Source organism: Crinia signifera, unplaced genomic scaffold, assembly GCF_055691185.1.
Source record: "Crinia signifera unplaced genomic scaffold, ASM5569118v1 HAP2_SCAFFOLD_129, whole genome shotgun sequence".
NCBI lineage: Eukaryota > Metazoa > Chordata > Amphibia > Anura > Myobatrachidae > Crinia > Crinia signifera.
The window spans coordinates 67,520-91,952 of NW_028142022.1; the positions used below are offsets into that span (position 1 = coordinate 67,520).

General features: G+C 42.3%; 1 protein-coding gene across 4 annotated transcripts in view; it reads left to right on the top strand.

Annotated features, from left to right (window-relative positions):
* The window catches only part of LOC146052837 (uncharacterized), a 147,664-nt gene that overhangs the window by 60,075 nt on the left and 63,156 nt on the right, over positions 1-24,433 (top strand). For 3 of the 4 annotated variants that reach the window (XR_014467700.1, XR_014467702.1, XM_083167952.1), the window contains exon 2: positions 21,329-21,364. Coding sequence is in view for 1 of the 4 variants with exons in the window: in XM_083167952.1 (XP_083024078.1) it covers positions 21,329-21,364 (36 nt within the window). In the remaining 3 variants the exon portion in view is untranslated. Of the gene's footprint in view, positions 1-3,780; positions 6,083-21,328; positions 21,365-24,433 lie in introns of those variants that run through there. The other variant, XR_014467701.1, reaches the window with a different exon arrangement.

Below are 24,433 nucleotides of genomic sequence, written 5' to 3' on the forward strand. Positions count from 1 at the left end.
TATTCCGGTTCCCAGGGCAGAGTGGAAGAAAGGCTTTTACTCCACGCTGTTCCTGGTGCCCAAACCAGACGGGTCTTTCAGACCAATACTAAACTTGAAATCCTTAAATGTTCATCTATGGGTAGACCATTTAAAAATGGAGTCTTTAAGGTCAGTACTCCTGAGTCTGGACCAGGGAGAATTTTTGGCGTCCATGGATGTCCAGGACGCATATCTGCACGTTCCCATTCACCCGGAACATCAGACCCTGTTGAGGTTTGCTATAGGCGACCTGCATTTACAATTCCGGGCGTTACCCTTTGGGCTAGCAACCGCGCCAAGGGTATTCACAAAGATAATGTCAGTGATGGCGGCGGTGCTGAGGCTCAGGGGAATCACAGAGTCACTTGGCAGAGGCCATCAGTTTTTTGCAGGCTCACGGCTGGATTTTAAATTTACAAAAATCTCAGTTGGTACCATCACAGAGGCTCCAATTCTTGGGAGTCATACTAGATACCCATCTCCATCGGGTATTTCTCCCGGAGGTAAAGGCCAGGGATCTGGTCACCTTAGTCCAGGAGATTCTCAGGGCTCGGAGCATTTCAGTATGGAGGTGCCTCAAGCTCCTGGGGAAAATGGTGGCGTCATTCGAGACGCTTCAATTTGCCAGGTTCCACTCTCGGGTGTTCCAATGGAACATTTTGTCGGCTTGGTCAGGAAACACACAGACCATGAAGTCGGAGATGATAGTGCTGTCTTCGGACACTCGAGACTCCTTGAAATGGTGGACAGAAGTGGATTCCCTTCAGTGGGGCCGGTCATTACAGACCTGGGACTGGTTGGTAGTAACTACTGACGCCAGTCTCAGGGGCTGGGGGGCAGTAGTCCTGGATCTCAGGCTGCAGGGCCTGTGGACGGCAGCGGAATCAGTGTTACCAATCAACATCTTGGAGCTGAGAGCTGTCTGGAAAGTGATTTCCTTGGCGGGAGACAGGTTACGGAACCTCCCTTTGAGGATTCAGACCGACAATGCCACAGCTGTGGCGTATCTGAATCACCAGGGCGGTACACGCAGCAGATTGGCCATGTGGGAGGTGTCCAGAATCTTCCTATGGGCGGAACAGAATGTTCCAGCTGTATCAGCTATATTCATTCCAGGAGTAGAGAATATAGAAGCCGACTTCCTGAGCAGGGAGGAGCTCAAGGAAGGGGAATGGAGCTTACACCCTCAGGTGTTTCACCAGATCACCTTGATGTGGGGAACTCCGGATGTGGACCTGATGGCATCCAGGTTCAACCATCAAGTGCCCAGGTTCTATGCCAGAACGAGGGATCCACTAGCAGAGGCAGTGGATGCCATGACTATTCACTGGCAGGGAGATCTTCTCTATGCATTCCCACCAGTACCAATGTTAGCGAGACTTTTGAAGAAAATACAGGGGCAGAAGGTTCCGGTGATCTTAGTGGCCCCAGATTGGCCAAGGAGGTCCTGGTACTCGAGGCTTCAGAGGTTGTCTGTGGGCTCATGGCGTCTACCTCTGAGGCCAGACCTTCTAAGACAAGGCCCATTCAATCACCTGGATTCCGATCGATTGATTTTGACGGCCTGGCTATTGAAGCCGCCATTTTGAAAAGAAAAGGATTCTCTGAGGCAGTAGTACAGACTATGATAAAAGCCAGGAAAGCTGTATCCTCTGCAAATTATTATAGAGTCTGGAAGACGTACATCAGATGGTGTGAGAGACGAAAGGCTCACACATCTCACTTCAAGTTATCAAGGATGTTGGAATTCTTACAAGATGGGTTTTCATCGGGCCTAAGCCTTCAATCATTGAAGGTGCAGATTTCGGCCTTGTCCATCTATTTCCAAAAGAGGATAGCCATTTTGCCGGAGATTCAAACTTTTTTACAAGGGGTATCCAGATTGAAACCCCCTTACAAGCAACCAGTAGCGCCTTGGGATCTGTCACTGGTTTTGGATTGCCTTCAGAAGGCACCATTTGAACCTTTAAGGTCGGCTGACTATAAGTTTCTCACGTGGAAACTAGTGTTTTTGTTAGCAGTAGCATCTGCTAAAAGAGTGTCAGAGTTGGGAGCCTTGTCATGCAAATCTCCCTTCTTAATTTTTCATGATGACAGGGCTGTTCTGAGAACAGTGCCTCAGTTTTTACCGAAGGTAGTCTCTGCCTTCCATTTAAATCAGGAGATAGTTCTACCTGTGTTTCAACCCCCAGAGGGTTCTAAGAAAAGGGACAAGTTGAAGACTTTGGATGTTGTGCGTGCTTTACGCATATATGTGGACAGAGTGAAGAGTGTCAGAAAGACTGACACATTATTGGTACTGTATGACGTACACAAAATTGGTTGGCCTACATCTAAGCAGACTATTGCTAGGTGGTTGCGATCTGTGATAGCCTTTGCATACACCAAAGTGGGTAGGCCTGTACCGGCCAGAATTAATGCGCATACCACCAGGTCAGTTGCCACCTCTTGGGCGGTTCGACATGGGGCCACAGCTGAGCAGGTTTGCAGAGCTGCCACTTGGTCATCTGTTCACACATTTGCCAAATTCTATAGATTCCATGAGTTCGCGTCGGAGGACGCATCATTTGGGCGAGCAGTGCTGAGAGCTGCAGACCTGAGCGTACCCTCCCAAAGGACCGGCTCTGGAACGTCCCAGTGTTGAGCTGTGTCACCAGGACCATTGAAAGAGAAAAAGGGATTTTTGTAAGAACTTACCGTTCGAATCCCTTTCTCTGATATGGTCCTGGTGACACAGCGATCCCTCCCTTACGCTCAGTAAGTATGCCAGAAGTTTCATGATGTTCATGTTAAAATGGTTAAAAGTTAACAGTTTCTGTTATAAAGTGTGCAAACTGTGCATATAATATGTGCAGGCGTTTGTACTGAGTTAATGTATTCCAGTGGCTTTGAAAGATTGAACTGAAGAGTCCAGGGATGCAGTAGGGGAGGAGCCTACCCTCTAAAGCTTTAGGATAGGTGCCTGGCTCCTTCGGACCCTCCTACATCCCAGTGTTGAGCTGTGTCACCAGGACCATATCAGAGAAAGGGATTCGAACGGTAAGTTCTTACAAAAATCCCTTTTTGCGCAATATAAAAAAAGGCCTGGAGGCACATGCCCTATCTGCACACTTCAAGGCGGTCCATCAGTGTTCTGTGGGGGACATAGTAGAATTTGGTGGCCTTAAGGCAATCAAGGGCAGTTTGAGACAGCCAGACTGCACAGTGGCTTTGGCTAAAGCAGAAATGAATCTGATATTTAATTGCAAAACCTTGTTGCCCAGCGGACTCAACAGTGACTTTGAACTTAAGTGGTTCTTATGAGAGCTGTTGGGTCCGCTGAGTTAATGATAAAGACCACCTCTATTAAAAATCTATTATTAAAAACTTGTTAAAAATCTATTATTAAAAATTTATTAATAATTTATTGGAGGTTAATAACACCACAGAAATTACTGTATAAATGTGTTATTAGGAAAAAAATCTCTGTATTGCTGTACATATGCGCATTTTGCACATAGATTAGATTATAAAATGTGCATTGTTCTCATTTTTGAGATTTGTGATTAATTAACTGAATCCTCTATCCATTTAATTCCCATATTAAATAAATGGAGATGCGCATGTGTACAATGGATTTTTGCGAGTTTTGCAATTTTTCAAAAACCTTGTTGATTCCTTTGTGAATATAACCATAAAGCCCTATTAATGTAGGTGAATTTGTGTTAAGCTATTGTTGGGTAACCCCTCTCTCTTTGTAATTTTTCCCCATATGTCAAGCGTCCAGTTGCTATGGAGACCCGATGACACATCCGGCTCATTCTTCACGATCCACCCCATCAGCAACAGCCAGCCGGCAGGACACATCAGCACTTCCTATAGCGTGCGTTCCACCATTTACCCCGCCAAAATCCAACACCAGGAAGCAAATGACGCGACTTATGCGTCTCAAACTCAACCAATGGAATAGCCGAACTTCCGGATATATGCGGTTCAACGCTACTTCCGGGTACTGACAGCACATACCTGCTACCGGCGATCGTGTGGGTCCTGACAGCTCCGGACTCCACTGGCGGGCAGTGCGCTCATGTGTGTGCCGGTTTGTGTGGGAAGCACGGTGCGCATCAGGCTCATTTGAGCCATCGCTCCCCTTTACTCCATTAAATGATGCCGGATGTTGAAACGAGTTTCCATGGAAACAGACGCCCAGAAAGATGTTTATGTATAATGGACTTTACGAATATGATGAATTTTGGTATTTTTTATGTTGTTTTAGATATTATCATCCTTTTAATAAGTGATAGGAGTATTTTAAAGTGATTATGTAATGCAGGAAAGTTAAATACAGACAAAATATGTTACTTCCTGTTTCACTTCAATATGTCATTTCCTGTCCTATTGTGATTGGCTGTTCATAGAATAAATACAGGCTCCTCACTTCACTCTGACACATCTTGATAAAGGTCAGCCAGACCGAAACGCGTAGATCCTGTCAGAGGAAAGTGAACAGCCACACTCCTGGATGTATGTATGAGCTTTTTTAGCTATATTTTAATATTTTTGGATTACATTGGATACTTTGGATTCTTTTTGTATTTTTGTATTTTTTGTCTCGTATTTATGTCCGCATGATCTGTCTAGGGGACATACTTTTTTATATGGATTAAAACATTGTGAAAGATTTTTATCGAAATTGAATCTTCGGCTTCATTCCTGTTAAAATTTGAGTGCCCACCAATAGGAAAAGAAACTGCTATGGGCTTTTGCCCCCCTCTATAAGGGGTGAGTAAGGTACTGTACGCCACTACTTGTTGGCAAGATAGATCGATTACACAAATTTGGTGACATTCTACCTCCCTTAAAAAAACACTTTTATGTTTCATGTACCCCGATATACTGGAGCTACCGGGCTAACAGATACATATCCGGCTTCATTAACACCCCACTCATCAACACAAAGAAACCTTTATAGGTTTGAAAACTACTAAACACACCGTGAGTAGGGGTACGCCTTTACGTCATTCAATATAAAGAAACCTTTATGTGTGTATAATATTTGATTTAAACGTAAGTGAGGTACGCTGGCAAAACATTATTTTTGTACAGCTCCCACTTACCTAAAAAACAAGTCACTTTGTTTCTGAGACACTACTTTTTCTCTTTTTTGAACACTGGTGAAAACCCCGATATATTGGAGCTACCGGGCTAACAGATACTTATCCGGCTTCATTAACACCTCACCCATCAACACAAAGAAACCTTTATAGGTTTGAAAACTACTAAACACACCGTGAGTAGGGGTACGCCTTCACGTCATTCAATATAAAGAAACCTTTATGTGTGTATAATATTTGATTTAAACGTAAGTGAGGTACGCTGGCAAGACATAATTTTTTGTACAGCTCCCACTTACCTAAAAACCCACTTACCTAAAAACCCACTTACCTAAAAACCAAGTCACTTCGTTTCTGAGACACTACTTTTTCTTTTTATTGAGCACTGGTGAAAATCACCATACATGAGAATATATCCATTGCTGCTGAGAGGCTGAGTTTCCTGAGACTACGACCAAAGAAACCTTTATAAGAGGGATAACATCTAGAACCAACGTGAGTCTTGGTACGCCTTGTGGAACTCAACTTGTCTCAGCATTTACGATATCACTCACTAGAGTGTTTATAATAAGACACACACACGGATTTTTAATTTTTTGTTTATTTCTCTTGCTTTTCACGAATTTATACTGCTTGACCACCTTCACTTGAGACCAAGCCAACAATATGAAAATAAAAGTTAAAAAGAACGACTTCAAGTATCAATTTTGCGCCATTGTGTCGATATCCCACCTCTTTTCCCACATCGGGTTTAAAACAATGTAAAGCCTAGGTAAATAAACATATTAAGGGAGGAAAGATCAACCTAAGTTGATTGGGAGCGCTTTCCACCAGCTGTTTTCTCAAAAGATTAAGCGGCTGCTATATAGGGAGTAGTCAGTTCCCTTAGAAAATTGCACAATAGAAAAACAGATTAGCAGCGCTGGGGTAGTTTAAACAATTAACAACAAGTGAATCAATTAATAGCAAATAGTAACAAATTTAATGGCACATAAAAAATACATTTATCCGGATATGAAATTATATCATAAAAAATTAGTTTAAAAAGCAGAACTTGATAAAAGTGGATTTTGGGTGTATCATATAACCTGCATTAGACGATTCAGAGTCCCGTGGAGAAGTCCAAGTGTGAACCACAATGATGGGAATAGCCGCTGGAGGTGGATTTAAAGATGAAGTCCTTCTTTGAATTAGGGCAGGGTTTACCCACGGAAGGTACGACCTCAACGATTGATGCGGTGAAGATTGTAAATCCCGAATGGTGGTGGTACTATCTCCTTGGTACAGTAAACTCTGCTCTCGAATGTTTGGCAGGCAGGTGATGGGCAAGAATCCACTGGGCACCTACGCGTTTCGCTGACCCCCGTCAGCTTTATCAAGGTGTCTCTTAGGTTGTGCCTTAGGGGTATTTATACCCATACTTCCTGTTAGGTAATTACCATATGGAATTGATTCACTTGCAATTACAATAATAACAAACTCAAAGACATGCTCGGAGACAGAACTAAATTAATGTACAATTCATATATATACATAAATTAAAAAATCGCAGGATAAAACAATATAAAACATTTAGATGGGCTGTATTATAAATTGTAGCCTAGTTACGGAGTTATACTTCCGGGTCATTTCCGGATCCATTAAATCATAACATTTCAAAAGAATTTCATCAAAAAAACTACGGACCATTTAGGCACATTGCCCTTAATAAAATTTATTAAATCAGAGAAGACATACGTTACAAATCATTGTATGGGACCTATTATATTCATATGCACAATTTATCATTAGCAGGAAATGACGTTACGTTGTAGCTTGCGTCCCGGAAGTACAACATTATTACTAAACCACAATGGATGTGTGCTATTTGGTTTAGGTGGTCTTCTGTAACATCTATGGACTAGCCGGGGTGGTTGCGTGCATACCTTTCATTTAGTGATCATTCCCCCGTCTCAGTGTTTGTCCGTTCACAGACACTAACTTCGGAGACCAGAAGCGCCGGAAGTGATGTCACGGCGTGTCAGTACGTCTCAATAATCATTCCCCGCCACCTTTTCGTTGGCCTGGGAATGTTTGCGTTTCACTGCTCAGTCTATTTCCTGCGTGCCAGATCATACCAAGTGCATCGCTATAAGTATTCATTTCCGTTTGATCATGCTTTGGAACGCGGAAACGTGTGAGGGGTGGAACGCAATACTTTGGAGAAGTTTTATATTACCCAGATGTATGCGATATTGGTTTATATACGTATAAATCAACAAATCGTTTAATTAGGAGCACATTTATCCAGGTTTCTTAATCTTAGAATCACAAAAACGATTATTTCAGATCAGACTGTTTTGCAGAGAGAGAAATTTTCCTTTCTTCATTTATTATTTTTTCATTTTTAACTTTTAATTACCATCAATCATGTTTAATCTTTCATCAGGTTGCATTATGGGGATCTTTCGACAAAAATATCGTCAAAGGGATATTCTTATACCACTTTCCAATAAATTTATCCATTATGCAAAACCCTCAAACATAACATTCTATAAAAAATAATAAATAAATAAAAATAATAATAAATATAAAGGACAAAAGAAGGAGAAAAGGGAGATTGAATTTCATAAGTATGGTCTACAAAGGTGAGACCATAATGACTTATTTGTAAAGATTCAGGGACATTGATAATTCGGAGATGTTATCCATGATAGAGAAAGAGGTTTTATATATATGATGAATATCCTAAACATAGACAGGGGAGGGAGCAATACATGTATATAGTGGTGGTTTATAGAACAATATTCAGCTCCATTGAGTCGTTCAGTCCCTTCGGAAACAGTGAATTACATTTAAATATCCAATAGATTTCTTGACAACAAAGTGTTTTAAATCTATTGCCCCCCCGAGTGGTTGCTTTTATATGTTCCAGACCCAGGAGTTTAAGTCCTTCTGGGTTACCATCGTGACATTCTGCAAAATGTCTCGATACGCTGTGTAGAAGGTTTTTATTTAAGATGTTTTTACGATGCTCCAGAAATCTAGTTTTAAGAGCTCTTGTAGTACGACCTACGTAACGCAGTCCACATCCACAGCTGAGGAGGTAGATCACGTAGGTCGTACTACAGTTGATGAACCCCCTAATGTCAGTGGGTTTAGAGTCTACATCAAGTGTAATATTCAGGGTTCTGTTCTGTATGAACCCACAGGTTATGCATGAGGTTTTCCCACATTTGTAACAACCTGTAATTTTTTGTGGGAGCCACATCGTGGGTGACTCTGTTGGAATAGTTTCTTTAATATTCTTAGTTACTTTTAGCTCACTAGGTGCCAGTATTGATTTGAGGGATTTATTTTTCTTGTAGATGAAGGTTGGTTTGGGGGGGAGAATTTCATTTAGTGTGTTGTCTTGTTTCAAAATATTATAGTTTTTTTGGATAATATTTCTCACCTCTTTATATTGAGAGTTAAAGGTTGAAATAAATGCAATTTTGTTTACATCATTATGTTGGATTTCTATATTTTCACTATTCAGGTTGTTCCGTTTTTTTCCCTTTAATAAGGAGTCTCTATCCTGTTTTTTGGCCTCATCCCTCGCCCCTTCAACCAGGGGTTCCGGATATCCACGTGTTACGAAAGCTCTACTGAGATCTTTAGATTGTTCCTCATAGGTGGTCAGTTCGGAACAATTTCTTCTTAAACGAAGCATCTGACCCTTGGGGATATTTTTTATCCAATTAGGGTGGTGTGAACTATGAAAGTGCAGGTATGAGTTTGTATTTGTTTCTTTTTGATAATTCGAAGTCTGGATTTGGTTGTCCTTGATATCCAGACTTATGTCCAAAAAATCAATTTTGGTTTTGTGAAAATTGTGAAATTGTGAAATTCTTTTGAAATGTTATGATTTAATGGATCCGGAAATGACCCGGAAGTATAACTCCGTAACTAGGCTACCATTTATAATACAGCCCATCTAAATGTTTTATATTGTTTTATCCTGCGATTTTTTAATTTATGTATATATATGAATTGTACATTAATTTAGTTCTGTCTCCGAGCATGTCTTTGAGTTTGTTATTATTGTAATTGCAAGTGAATCAATTCCATATGGTAATTACCTAACAGGAAGTATGGGTATAAATACCCCTAAGGCACAACCTAAGAGACACCTTGATAAAGCTGACGGGGGTCAGCGAAACGCGTAGGTGCCCAGTGGATTCTTGCCCATCACCTGCCTGCCAAACATTCGAGAGCAGAGTTTACTGTACCAAGGAGATAGTACCACCACCATTCGGGATTTACAATCTTCACCGCATCAATCGTTGAGGTCGTACCTTCCGTGGGTAAACCCTGCCCTAATTCAAAGAAGGACTTCATCTTTAAATCCACCTCCAGCGGCTATTCCCATCATTGTGGTTCACACTTGGACTTCTCCACGGGACTCTGAATCGTCTAATGCAGGTTATATGATACACCCAAAATCCACTTTTATCAAGTTCTGCTTTTTAAACTATTTTTTTATGATATAATTTCATATCCGGATAAATGTATTTTTTATGTGCCATTAAATTTGTTACTATTTGCTATTAATTGATTCACTTGTTGTTAATTGTTTATACTACCCCAGCGCTGCTAATCTGTTTTTCTATTGTGAAATAAACATATTAAGCCCACTAAAGACAGTGAAATAGGTGTAACATGTCGATCAGACATTTTCATACTACTCCAGATAATGACTATGTGGGAGGAATGGTATAAGAAAGTGTGTTTACAAATAGAATCTTACTGTGCACATGAAAGAGGCACATGGTTTGTTTAAAGCACAGAACCAAGACAAAAACATTGGATAGCCAAAGTTTTGCAGTCTTATGGGGCCTACACATGTAGATGAGTGTAGATGAGCGTTCTGAGGGATGCTAGATCATGCAGCACACAGTTCTGCTCAACGATGTGCCGCTGAGTGGTCTGCCACAGCACATTGTACAGAACAAATATGGCCGCACGCAGCCTGCGTGCGGCCATATTTGTTCTGTACAATGTGCTGTGGCAGACCACTCTGAATGAGTGTGTGTGACTTGTGAGCAGACCACTCTGAATGAGTGTGTGTGACTTGTGAGGATGCTTGCCTGATCCCCAGCAGGGAGCTCAGGACAAGGGTGGAACTACTGGCCGGTGCGGGGGGGAATTATGGGATGTTGCGCTGCGGGAGGTGACGGATTGGATTCCCCAAGTAGGAGGGTAGGTGGAAGTGACCTTTGGCGCACTGGGTATAGGAATTTCTTCCAATTAATAGTGGAGTAGGTTGATTAGAATCCAAAATGTATTTTATTGGGACACAAAATTGATAAAAAGCAAAAACAATAACATCAAAAATCCTTCCTCACCCAGCTAGAGAGGTGGAGCCAAGGATGGTGTAGACAGAGTGTTCCAAGGGGTACACTCTGTAGGCTCCACAAACTTTAGACTGGGTAGTACTAGGCACAAAATAAAACATCAAATATAGTGGATACAGTTTTCTAAGTCCTTCTCACCCAGCTGAAGAAATGGAGCCAGGATGGTAGGTTGACATGGGGTCCAGAAATGAGGGCTCACCCCGTCGGCTCCACAAGCTTAGGCTGGGCAATGGTCCTCCGTGGTAAGCTGCAATCCTGTAGGGCCAACGCGTTTCAAGTCTAGAAGACTCTTTTTCAAGGCTAAGGATTGCTGTGGGGATTTCCTATTTATAGAAGAAAAAGGCGGGAAATGGTGGAGGCGGGGAGTGGGTGTGTCTCCAAACACCATCCCCGGATTTGTCGTGTCCGTCTGTCATCTCCGGCGCAACTTCCGGTCCTGTTACCGGAAGTGTGCGACTGACGTGATAGCGGCAACTTCCGCCGGAAGTTAACGCTCCATCCATACGGGGGATGATTCAGATAGTGTCCATGATCATCCTGATGAGGAGGCGGCGTCTACCTCCAGAAGTGGGAACTCCATCTCTTCATTGCGGAGGTTCTTTGGCTACATCCGCGGCCATTTTGGAAAAGGGAAAGATTCATGATGTATGGGAATCACCGGGCGCCATCTTAGGATCGGGTTATTCACTATTATAGCGGTGGCCATCTTTGATGTGGTCACAATATAGAGAAGTCCGGAGTAAATAGTACCTCAGGATAAAACAAAAGGACATGATTAGGAAGGCAATTGATAAATAGATAACGATATTCAATAAGTATTCATCTGAAATAAAAAATTCATCTGAAGTAAAAAATTCATGAAAAATGTTAAAAGATGGATAAAAGGATTTGATAAAAAGGGATAAAAATGGGATAAAAAATAGTGGATTTAGCAACAATTTATAAGAACCATTTGATTATAATTATAAATTGCTGCTAAATCCACTATTTTTTATCCCATTTTTATCCCTTTTTATCAAATCCTTTTATCCATCTTTTAACATTTTTCATGAATTTTTTACTTCAGATGAATTTTTTATTTCAGATGAATACTTATTGAATATCGTTATCTATTTATCAATTGCCTTCCTAATCATGTCCTTTTGTTTTATCCTGAGGTACTATTTACTCCGGACTTCTCTATATTGTGACCACATCAAAGATGGCCACCGCTATAATAGTGAATAACCCGATCCTAAAATGGCGCCCGGTGATTCCCATACATCATGAATCTTTCCCTTTTCCAAAATGGCCGCGGATGTAGCCAAAGAACCTCCGCAATGAAGAGATGGAGTTCCCACTTCTGGAGGTAGACGCCGCCTCCTCATCAGGATGATCATGGACACTATCTGAATCATCCCCTGTATGGATGGAGCGTTAACTTCCGGCGGAAGTTGCCGCTATCACGTCAGTCGCACACTTCCGGTAACAGGACCGGAAGTTGCGCCGGAGATGACAGACGGACACGACAAATCCGGGGATGGTGTTTGGAGACACACCCACTCCCCGCCTCCACCATTTCCCGCCTTTTTCTTCTATAAATAGTAAATCCCCACAGCAATCCTTAGCCTTGAAAAAGAGTCTTCTAGACTTGAAACGCGTTGGCCCTACAGGATTGCAGCTTACCACGGAGGACCATTGCCCAGCCTAAGCTTGTGGAGCCGACAGGGTGAGCCCTCATTTCTGGACCCCCTGTCCACCTACCATCCTGGCTCCATTTCTTCAGCTGGGTGAGAAGGACTTAGAAAATTGTATCCACCATATTTGATGTTTTATTTTGTGCCTAGTACTACCCAGTCTAAAGTTTGTGGAGCCTACAGGGTGTACCCCTTGGAACACTCTGTCTACACCATCCTTGGCTCCACCTCTCTAGCTGGGTGAGGAAGGATTTTTGATGTTATTGTTTTTGCTTTTTATCAATTTTGTGTCCCAATAAAATACATTTTGGATTCTAATCAACCTACTCCACTATTAATTGGAAGAAATTCCTATACCCAGTGCGCCAAAGGTCACTTCCACCTACCCTCCTACTCCAGTTTTTTTCGGTGCCTTGTGGGAAGACACCAGGAAGTTTTTTGACCCAGGCAGCAAGGGGATGCGCAGGAAACACAAGATCATCACCCTTTCTGGATTCCCCAAGTAACTACTGCTGTCTGCACCTGTCATACATCCCCGCAGCATAGTCTCTGTATTAGGGCCCTTCCCCTCTTCCCTTCATGTAAGGGTAGACAGAAAAAGGGGATGGTTGTCCGCACAGGGCCCTCATTGGGTTTGAGGAGTATAAGGACGCCCCTGAATTATGGTCGATAGGGTGTTAACCTATAAGTCAGCGCGATGGGAGTGTGCTACCACTGGACAACTAATGGATAATATAGCAAGAGGAAAAGAAAGAAAAGGATGTCCTTGATGTGTGCACATGAACAGTCTTGGTTAAAATGTAACCTTTAATAGTTTTATTAAAACTTAGCGAAATATGACAAACACACATGTAACATCAAAATTGTGAATACAAGGGAAGGATAGGTGTGCTTACTAAAAAAACGGTGACTCACTCTTGCGCACAAATGTTCAATAAATTATTGTTTTTCACAGGTTATTTTTATGTCAACCCACGTTTGTCAATTAAACATCAATACATGTTGTATCACGGTGTCCTTATTTATTAACCAAAGTGTCATACCATCAGCGGTACTCATGGGGGGTGTCCCAATGGGAGGTTACTGATTTGCTTATATCATCAGAAAGGAAAAGGGGAGAATTCACTCTCTTTTGTACCCCAATCTGGAGAGAGATACTGCTGGTACAGAGTAACAATTTAAAGGCAGTAATTACAACTGACGTGAACTCCTTATAATTTGATCTGAATGTTATAGTCGGTGAGTGTGACCCGAATGGTAACAGGCGACACCCTGTCGACTATCACACGCTACATGCACATCTTGGGTGACATTCAATAGGAGTCGATTTGTGTCTTTTTGCGATATTTTTGCAAAAAAACGGCGATTTCTTATTTTATCGCATTTTTGGGCCAAATCGCACATTTAATAGGGTGCGGAACGGCCTGTTTTTTGCATTTTTTTGGCGATAAATCGCACTTTCTAAAAGTGCGTAAAAAAATCGCACTTAATTCGCATCCAGATGTTTTCGCACAGAAAAGTATACAAATCGCTTATTTAATGGCATGTGCAAACGGAAATCGCATTTTTTTGGTCTATATAAATCGCACTTTTTTCAGACCAGGTTCTGATTGGGATTTGGGCTACAACTAACTTTGGTCAAGTGCAGTAATGGTTAATTTGATCACAGGTGTCCTCATTTTTAATCAGAAACTCCCCCACATATACACCAACATCATTAAGGATACCTGTGAGGGTTTGAGAGATGGAGATTTTGCAGAGTAGTTTTGAGTTGGCTCTATGTGATTATGCCCATTTGGAGGAGCTGCGCAGGAGGAGGGAGGAAGCTGCGCTCCAGATCCAGGTACCCCAACTACTGCGTGCTTCAAGTATGTAACGTACTAGGCTGTACCTGGACTCCCTCTCGGATCAACAAGTTGTGGGGATGTTTCGGCTGAACCGCATCAACCTGTTGGACTTATATGAGCGGGTAAGAGATGATTTGGACCCTTACGGGGGGCCAACTATGCAGTGTCTGGGCTGCAGAAATTAATGTGTGCCCTCTACTACTTGGCCACAGGCTCCACTCAGTCTGTGACCTCATGGTCCTTGGGGGTCTCACAAGCCACTTTCTCAAAGCATTTCAATCAAGTGTTACTTGCTTTAAAGAAGTTGTGGCGCACATACATTAGATTCCCACGTTCTGAGTCAGAGTGGCAGGACCTTAAGGTGGCTTTCTATAGGCTCTCAGCATTTCTTACGTGCTGGGAGCTATAGATTGCACACACATTGGGCTTCGGGCACCGCACGTGAGGGGACACGTCTATGTCAATAGGTGTGGGCGCCACTCCCTCAATGTGCAGGTGGTATGTGATGCCAGCCTCAAAATCCTAAGTGTAGTTGCACGCTACCTGGGAAACTGCCATGACGCCTATATTCTGAGGCACTCAGCCCTCTGGGACCGATTCCATGAACAACAAATGCCAGAGGGCTGGCTACTTGGTAAGGACATTTTTAATTATTTAAATATCTTCTCCTGTGGCGTGTCCCTATAGTCTGTGAAATTTACCCACACCTCCATTAAATCCTCATTAACATTACAATGGCCATTAATTGTGTGTAAAATATGCTGATAGCTGTTGTTACAATCACTCATTACCAACAGTAAGGGATCCCTGGACTAATGTGCATGTTGGTTTACATCTAAAGTGCCACTGTAGTGTGTAGCCCCTCTACTTTTACATTTTCACATGCATATTGCTGTTGTCCCACTTACTCATGTTAGGCCAATGCACATACCATATACTGCACTGACCGCATCTTTTCTGTAAAGGTGACTCAGGATATGGGTGTCTTCCGTGGCTCATGACACCTCTGCGATCCCCAGAAGGCCCTGCACAGCACCGCTATAATGATTCACATGTTGCCACCCGCAATGTTGTGGAACGCACCTTTGGGGTGCTGAAAAGTCGTTTCAGGTGTTTGGACAGGTCATCAGGAATACTGCTTTACCACCCAGCAAAAGTAGTGATGATCGTCCAGGCTTGCTGCATGTTACACAACATTGCCCTGGCCCAACCTTCCTATGTTGAGGATGCCGATGCAGTAATTGTGCAGGAAGCTCAAACTACCTTGGCAACGGTAGTACGGGGTACGCAGAGGGGGGATCTGATGCGCAGGGAGATCATCAGGCGCTACTTTTCAGGTAAGTAAATGTGTCTTTTTACCTACCCTGTATCTTGCCTGTAAGTGTGCACACATAAACTGACCCAAATACCATACTTTCTCATCAATATATAGGGGAGTAGTTAGAGGCCTGTGGTGACAGCATGCTGGTAAGTACATGATTGCATTTGGAAATACCAGTGACATCACATTCATGGGTCTGCAGCTGCTGATCAACTACACATCCCAGCATGGCCTGGCACAGTTTAACCAATCCATTGTATGAAAGGTGTGCCAGATCATGCTGGAATGTGTACTTCCATAGCAACTGGAGGCCTATGACTTCAACTCCATAGTTGTATACCTACTACACTTACAAGGTAAGGGAGTGGTGACATTTTCTAATATAGCTACACATTTTGAACATTTCAATAGCATGAAACCTTTTCTGGCATAGCAAAAAAAAATATTTAAAATTGACCACAGAAACTTCTGTTTGATGCACGTAATTTTTACTTGAAAAATTTCAACAAAAGCCACTTTTTTTTGTGGCCAAACATGAACAATGTGTACATATATGTTCAAAGATAAAGACAAAAAATATGCAAAAATATACATGTACAAAATATCCCATAAATGTGATAATAAATGCTTTTTAAAATGCTTTATTTTTGAGATGGCTGAGCACGCGCACACCCTCCCTTGGCACCTGAGCCCAGGCCAGCCCAGGCCGCCCCTGGTCCTAACACTCTGATGTAGGGGAGAAGTGGGTGAGCCACTCACTGGTGTGCTAGACACACTACTAACAGTAGAGGTAGGTGCCCCTACCAAATTAAGGTCCATATGGTTAATTTGTGCCTGCATACCAATTAATGCATTTGATTGCGCAGTTAGAGCTTGATTTTGCCCAATAATGGTTTCAGTAAGGGTGGCAATATGAGTATTATGCTCCCGTATGCCATTACTTATTTCGGACAAACGGGTGACTAGGGTAGTAGCCATCCGCACTTGTGTGCCCACAGCAATACGGACACTGCTGCCTAATCTTTTAACTTGTTGAAACAAGTTACGAATGTAGCCTTGGATGTTACCTATTTGGTGACTTTGCATCTCCATAAACTCAAGCTGCCTAGTTTTAAAAATATGCAATGAGTTTGCAATTTTTGTGGGTGTAATTGGTGTGTGGTTCGATGTGGTATGTGTGGGTTGGTTTGGGGTCACCACACTTGCAGCATTCTGAGTTTCTGATGGCGGCATGCTTTCTTCCTCAGGTGCCCAGGAGTCCACCGGCTGTAGAATGATTTCCATATCTTCCTCAACCACTTCTGATGATGTTGTGGGGTGTTGCCCTAGTTGTGATTGTCCTGTGGATACATAGAAAATGGTAAGTATTGAAGCATAATAGTGCAGTTTATGTGTAGTTAGATGTGACTAAGCTATACTGAGGGTTATGTCACATACCAATGGGTATTATGTACGTACACATGTACCATGTGACTTCATGTCATGGTAGCATTGGTAATAAGAGTGATGTCTGGTTGGCATTACATTCATTTCCGTAGCCATGTGGCACCCGGACATGAATGTAATGTTGCCAATTGTGTATGTGAAATGGGTGTGTGTAGTGTATGTGTAATGGTGCTTTTTTGCTTCCCCTTACCTGCAGCCTCTGCTTCTGTGCCATGTTTTCAGGGGCCCTGCGGTGCGTTTGCACTTCGGGACGGATGATCTGCAAAGGAAAAGATGGACAGACTTTATGGACCATGCATGGGCAGCATTTATGAAAATTATTAAAACTTAGGTACTTGTGTAGTTACTGCGCCACCGCGCGCACAGTCTCTCATGAAACTTGGCAGCTTGCCAGACTCTGTGTTTACTGTGCATGTGCTGCTCTAGATGTGATGTACGTTATCAGCATAGCGCTGGCAGCATGTAAACTGGACACCCCGGCACACAAACGGGGCTTCTAAACTAGACATCCCTGCACACCGCTATCAAAGAGGGTGTCCCAAATGAAGACGCTAAAATTTAGACGCTTTAGCACTTCACGCGCACAGTCTGTGTTTATTACCGCGCGGACAGCGTAACGTAGTCAGTCAGAGTGGTACGCAGTTAGCGTAGTCAGTCAGTAGTAGGATTGTGTGAGAGAAGGAAGTGTATGATGCCAGTGGCGAACCTGACTATGGCGATGGCGAACCTGACTATTTTCAGTCTGCCCCAGATGGAGGAGGAGGCGATGGCATTCCTGCAGGCCCACCAATTCCAGCCACACACCCAGACCTGCCCCAATGGCCACCCCATGAGGCTGAGTGTGAGGGAGCGGATGTAGCGCTGTCATATCTGCAGCTGCCGCAAGAAAATAAGCGTCAGGTCATAACAGTGGTTCAGGGGGTCTCATCTGAGCTTTGTCACCCTGATCCGCTTTGTGTACTGCTGGGCTGAAGAGCTGACCAGAATCAAATTCTGTGACAGGCAGCTCAACATTTCTCAGAAGATAACAGTCTTGTACAATAATCTGATGAGGGAGGCCTTAACAGTGGACCTGTTAGCGCAGCCTCAGCAGCGCATTGGAGGGCCAGGTACCATTGTAGATGTGGACGAGAGCCTCTACGTCAAGAAAAAGAGCAACGTTGGACGCATGCTGCCCCAGCAGTGGGTCTTCAGTGGCATCTTGAGGGAGACAGGCCAGTGCTTCATCACTGCAGTAAAGCGGCGGGATGCGAGCACTCTAATGGCTGCCATTGAGGCCAACGTGGAACCGGGTACCACCATCTTCAGCGACTGCTGGAGGGCGTATAACACGCAGCAGTTGGAGCAGGCAAAAGTGAACCACAAGTACCACTTTGTGGATCCTGACACTGGGGTCCACACCCAGAACATTGAACGGTTATGGGGTAGATGCAAGTGGTGCAATAAGCACCAAAGGGGGACCGCGCGCCATCACCTGGACTCGTACCTCCAGGAGTTTATCTGGAGGAAGAGTGTAGGCGCACAGGACCCCTTTAAGCGCATCCTGTATGCGCTGACCCTGCTCCCCCAAGTTGACAAAGATGACGACGCAGAGCCGACAGCATCCACGTCAGCAGCTGATTCCTCTGCAAGTGGTGGTGATGATGCAACAGCTGCTGCTTCCTGTTCTTAATCATGACTTTTTTCTAAATTTTATTGTTATTTACATTAAATATATATTGTTCTGGAATCATTTTTTCTGCATTATTCTTCGTTATATTTAACTAAAAAACAGTTAATAGTTAAAAAATCTCATTACTGTCTCAGGTGTATGATTTTGCAGGTGTGAATGTGTTCCTAACGTGTGGTGGCTCCACTAGGAAGCCTGTTGCTCTCCTGCACACCGAAGTTAAAGATATTTTTTATAGAGAGAACCCCAAATTTTCTTGAATAAACTAGAGGGGGTGCTGTTCCCGGCAGTCAAGCATATAGCATATTGGACAAAGAAGGAAAGGAACTGCTCAGGGGGGAACGCACTAAAGAAATAGAGTCGTAAAAAAATAACTTTTAATACATCATAATTAATAATCCCACAATTAACTTGAATGGGAGTACAGCGAAAAATGAAAGTTTAAAATATTAGACATACACACACATACACACAATGTGCACAAAAAGACAGGGAATCGGTGCTTTAAAAATGACACTTACGTCCTGACCAAAAATTATGCTCACAAGATAATAGCCAAAGATGTGGTCTTTTTTTTGATCACGGAAAAAATGTGTGTGGCCCTGTTCAGTAATTAATCTCCAATTAACCAGTGTAAATTTCTGAATTTAATTCAACCTTTTTGTAGTGACACTGCCACCTTCTGGTAGTTTTAATGACAAGGTATAAGTGGTTCAGGGACCTTTCTCACTAAGGACCTCTGATACACTATCCTATTGCACCATCTAGTGGTGATTTTAGGAATATTATACAACTTTTGTCTGATGCATAGGATTTTTCATAACCTTTTATTTGGCAATCCAGAAAGGCATAGTTGTAACACAATAATTAGGGTTTAAACACTTTGGAAAAAGAGGAGAAGGGACCATAAAATAAAGAGAACACAGATTACTGAGGGCTTTCCTGAGACCAAAAAGCAAGGTGCTCAGATAAGTGTAGTAGGCTGAAAATCGGAGTTATAATTATCTCCTTAAATTTTTATTCAGCAAAAATGAGCACAGTTTCAGGGCATCTGCTACCTGCTTCAAACTAGGTGTATAGAGTTTGACACCTAGGATGGTCTGATAGCGCCCTTAATAAACCAACATCATTTCATTAATCATTTATCAGGCTAGTGAGCATATTTGGACAGTCAATAACCGACACTAGTGTTTCGCTTAGCTTTGTCAAGGCCAACCTGTGTGTCACAGCTGATCGTTATTTATTGATATTGCCCCACCAATGGCATGCCTGGATTATTGTCATGTGTTTAGATAGGCCAATCGCCTATGCGTATTACTCTGTGTACGTCTCCCCTCCGTTCTGACGTCTCATTCAGCTCAGCTGTGAGCGTCAGATCATGTGGGCATTGTTTGGGTCACGTGGTCGGCGTCCCGCCCCACGTGACCAGCGTATCGCATCATCTCCTCGGCGCAATCCTAGAGGTCACATGGTCTCCCAGAATTATCTGGCTCCCATGTTGTGCGTCATAGCGCACATGATCGTCTTTTGGCCAATCCTGGAGTCAGAAACACTGAACCAGGAAGTCAGTTCATACGGAGCCCTAACCCTGTAACGAGCATGGTACATAATGCAAAGTGTATTATTGATATTTATACATATTTGCATTGAAATACATTGTTGTCTCTTGGCTCTATAGCGACTTGATGGTCCAGGGTATGTCTGGATAGCTTCAATAGAGTTGTCCCTTAATCAGCCTAGCGTTAATATATTGAACCAGGGAATCAATACATACGGAGCCCCCGCCCTGTAACAAGCATAGTGTATAATGCAAGAAATGTCTTTAATATTTTCACTTATTTACACTAGAATACATTATTGCATATTGACTGTATGCTATTCAGATAATCCAAGAAATACCTGGATGGTTTTGATACTATTGCACTATCAGAAAGTAGCGCTGTATTGGCTGTAGAGTATATGAGCCATTCATCATTTTAATTATAAATCTAAATAAACGGGCCAAATAAGTAGTGACAAATGAAAAGACATATAATAGAGAATTGTGATAGTGATTAAGGTCAGATCAAATGTTTATGATCTGGTGATCATCACCTAAAAGTGGTGATGATAGGTGAGTATTAGATGGTGATTGATAGTGACATGATAAATTATGATGTATTTTTAATTAGGAATTATGATTAGATAAGTGTATGAATTGGAAGTGTTGTGCTGTGATATAGCGAATGCTATCAGATTGTAGGAAAATTGGGATGATGGGGAGGGAAAGAGGAAGGTAAGTGACAAACTTAAAAGCAAAACCATGTGAAAAATGTGCAAATAAATAAAACAAGTGCCAGGGGGGGAAGAAAAAGGGGGTTTTGGGGTATCTTGGTGTAAGGATAGTTTCAAACTTGTGAGTACATTTTTATGATCTGAATGGTCATTGGTGTATATAGTGTCATTACATTATTTTAATTGTGTTAGACTTATTTTAAACCTGTTATTACAGTTTCATAATCTGAAATAGTCATTAGTGTATATAGTGTAACTTGGTTATCGACGTAATGTGCTGGTGTTATCCTGAGTAATCCAGGTGTGAATGGACGATAATTGATCATCCATATTGTTCTCATCGTTCATGAAGTTGGAATTTCTAGGCGTCAGCACCTGGCATATAGTAGCACAAAACTAACTAGAATACAGTGAAGGGACCCTTGTAATGGATTATCCTAGAACAAGAGATAGGAAAAGAATCCCATTACTTTTTCCTTTTCGAATGAAAAAGAAAGGGGGAGAGAAATTATATGGGTTCTTATATACCTTCATAAAAAATAGATCTTAGGTGGCATATTACATCATTATTTTATCACTTTCTCTCTTTCTTCCTCTCTCCTGTAGGTATTTACGCATCCAGAGGACTCCCTGAAAAAATTGGTAAGTATATTAATAAATTGTAATCATCATCACGGGAGAAATGGATGTTTATAGTAGGGAGCTTGGTTCATGGGAGGATGGCGATACCATAACATTTTGGCAATTGTGATCATGGTTGTATGTGGAGGAATAATCGTGCCATACTGTTTAGCAGATGTTATAATAGTGGCATATTCCGTATTTCCTCGACACTAACTGAGTGTTATGGTCATACATATATTTTAGGATTCAGGAATAAATTCTTCCACATTTGAGAAATCATATGAACATGAGGGAGGAAGGAGAAGATGGTGGGGGTATGTTGTCTCAGTACATATAGCTGAGAGTTTAGTACTTAAAGAAGAGATGTGTAGCTGAAGGTTTCGTATTAAAGAAAAGATGTGTAACTGTTCGCCTCATTCAGTCCCTTCGGGAAGAGGCTGTCCAAAAGGAAAATCATTTTGGTTTCGAATTGTAGGAGTTGTTTATCAAGATCTCCGCCTCGTATACCCAGTTTGATGTGTCTCATTCCAAATGCTCTGAGACCGTTGGGATCTCCATTGTGCATTCGTAGGAAGTGCCTGGCCACAGAGGTAATGTTCTTGAATTTTTGAGAATCCGTGCGAGCGTTTCTTATGCTGCCTACATGCTCCAAGATGCGAGTCTTGAGAGGCCTTGATGTTTTGCCTATATAAATCTTCCCACATGGGCACTCTAGATGATATACGGTGCCCACAGTGGTACATGTTATAAGGCTTTGGATCTTCCAGATTTTTGAGTTTTTGTCCACAAAATCTTCTTTAGGAATCATATACTTACAAGCCTTACAATGGCCACAGCTCTTGGAGCCTTTTCTGTTAGATCTGGGTTCACATATCTTAGATAGATGGCTCTGGACCAGGTGATCCTTGATGTTGCGTGATCTCCTCCAACATGTTTGTATCTTTGATGGTAAGATGGTGTTGAGATCTTTATCTACTTTTAGGACATCCCAATGTTTTTGGAGAATCTGATTGATCTCTTTCCAATGCACATTGAAGGTTCCTATGAATCGAATGGAGTCTGAGTTGTTCTTCTTTCTTGGTTTTAGAAGGGTTTCGCGGGAAAAGGTTTCCACTTGTTTGGTTGCCTTTTTTATTAGTCGCTTACTGTAACCTCTTCTTCTAAAACGGTCTTGCAGTTCTTTTTCTCGCATTTGGAATGTTTCTGGGTCAGAGACGTTTCGTTTGATCCTCATTAGTTCCCCTTTCGGGATGGCTCTAATGGTTGAGGGTAAGTGGGAACTTTCGGAATGGAGGATGCTGTTGGTAGCGGTTTTCTTACGATAAAGATCAGTGGAGATGACACCTTCTTCATTGATCCGAATTTTTAGATCTAAGAAGCTGATCTCTCTTTGATTCATCTCTGATGTCAACTTAAGGTTTAGTTGATTGTTGTTAAGAATGGCTAGGAATTCCTTCAGGTGTCCCAGATCACCCTCCCATAGGAAGAGGACATCATCTATGTACCTGAAGTACATAAGGATGTTTTCAGTGTATTTTTCCATAGCCTCTTGGAAAACCACTTCCTTCTCCCACCACCCCAGGTAGAGGTTGGCATAGGTGGGGGCACATGCTGTCCCCATTGCCGTCCCCCTAACCTGGAGGTAGTGGGATTCTTGGCACACAAAAAAATTGCGGGTGAGTATGAAGTTCAGTAACTCCAAAATGAATTCATTAAAGTCAGAACGGGTTCCCATGTTGAGAAAATATCGAGCCGCCTGCACACCCAGCTCATGGTTGATGCTGGTGTACAGGCTCTCTACATCACAGGAGACCAGCCAGACTCCAGGGTTGACTGAGATGTTCTGCAGTCTATTTAACACGTCTGTCGTGTCTTTGACATAAGACGGTAATGCAAGTACGTGTTCTCTGAGATGTTGGTCAACGTAGATGCTGGCCTTTTCTGTCAGGCTCCCCATACCTGACAGAATCGGTCTTCCCGGAGGTTTCTTATCATTTTTATGTATTTTAGGGAGTAAATACAGGGTGGGGGTCTTAGGTTTTTCCATTTTGAGGAATTCGAAGTCGTTTTTTGAAATGATATTATTGGAGTAGGCCGTTTGTACGATCTTATTGTACTGAGAGGTGAAAAGGTTACTTGGATTAAAAATCAGTCGTTTATAACAGGTAGTATCGTTCACATGGTTGTCTAGTTCTTCCAAATACATGGGTCTGGGCCAAAGGACTATGTTGCCTCCTTTATCTGATGCCTTTACAATTACATCATCCCATTTGGCTATCTCAGACAATGCCAACCTTTCCTGTTTGCTGATATTATCCCTTAATCCCTTCTTCCTCCTCATAAGGTCATCCAGGTCTTGGGATACCATTTCTTGATAGATCTGTACAGCTGGACATATTTGGCTATCAGGAAAAAAGGTGGACTTCTTCTTTATCCTGTTGCTATTTGGGATTGAGGTGAGAGGTATTTCTTGTTCAATTTCGTTTTCGAGGTCTTCCAGAATTTGTACAGCTATATGATCTTCCGCATCGAGGGAAACTGAATCATTGGCTTGTGTTCCGCCATTAGCTCCTGAGATGGATTTCTTGCAGAAGAATTTTCTTAATAGAATTTTTCGTGTAAATAGCTGAAGATCTTTTTCGACTTCGAAACGATCGAAGTCTGATGCAGGGGAAAAGGATAGACCCTTACTCAGGATAGTTTCCTGATCTTTGGTAAGTATTCTATCCGTGAGGTTGATAATGCGTAAGGAATCTACCTCCTCCTCCCTTGTTGTTTCTGTTGCTTTATTTAATTCTGGTACCTCCTTCTCTCCCTCGGCTCCCCTTTCCAGTCTAGGGCCTCTCTTTTTCGTCTTCGACCTCCTCTTCCCCCTCCTGATCTTTCTCCGTGATCTTGTCTGGTCTGATTTTGACCTAAAAAAACCCTCCTGTGATCCCACTGGGAAGATTGATTATCCGATATGTCCCCGTCTGATGTTTCAATCTCAGAGCTACTGAAGTTCAGTGTGTTGGTGTTACCTCTGATTTGGCGTGGTTTAGTATTCCACCTAAACACTTGATTCAGGGAATAATCAGTCTTGTCCCT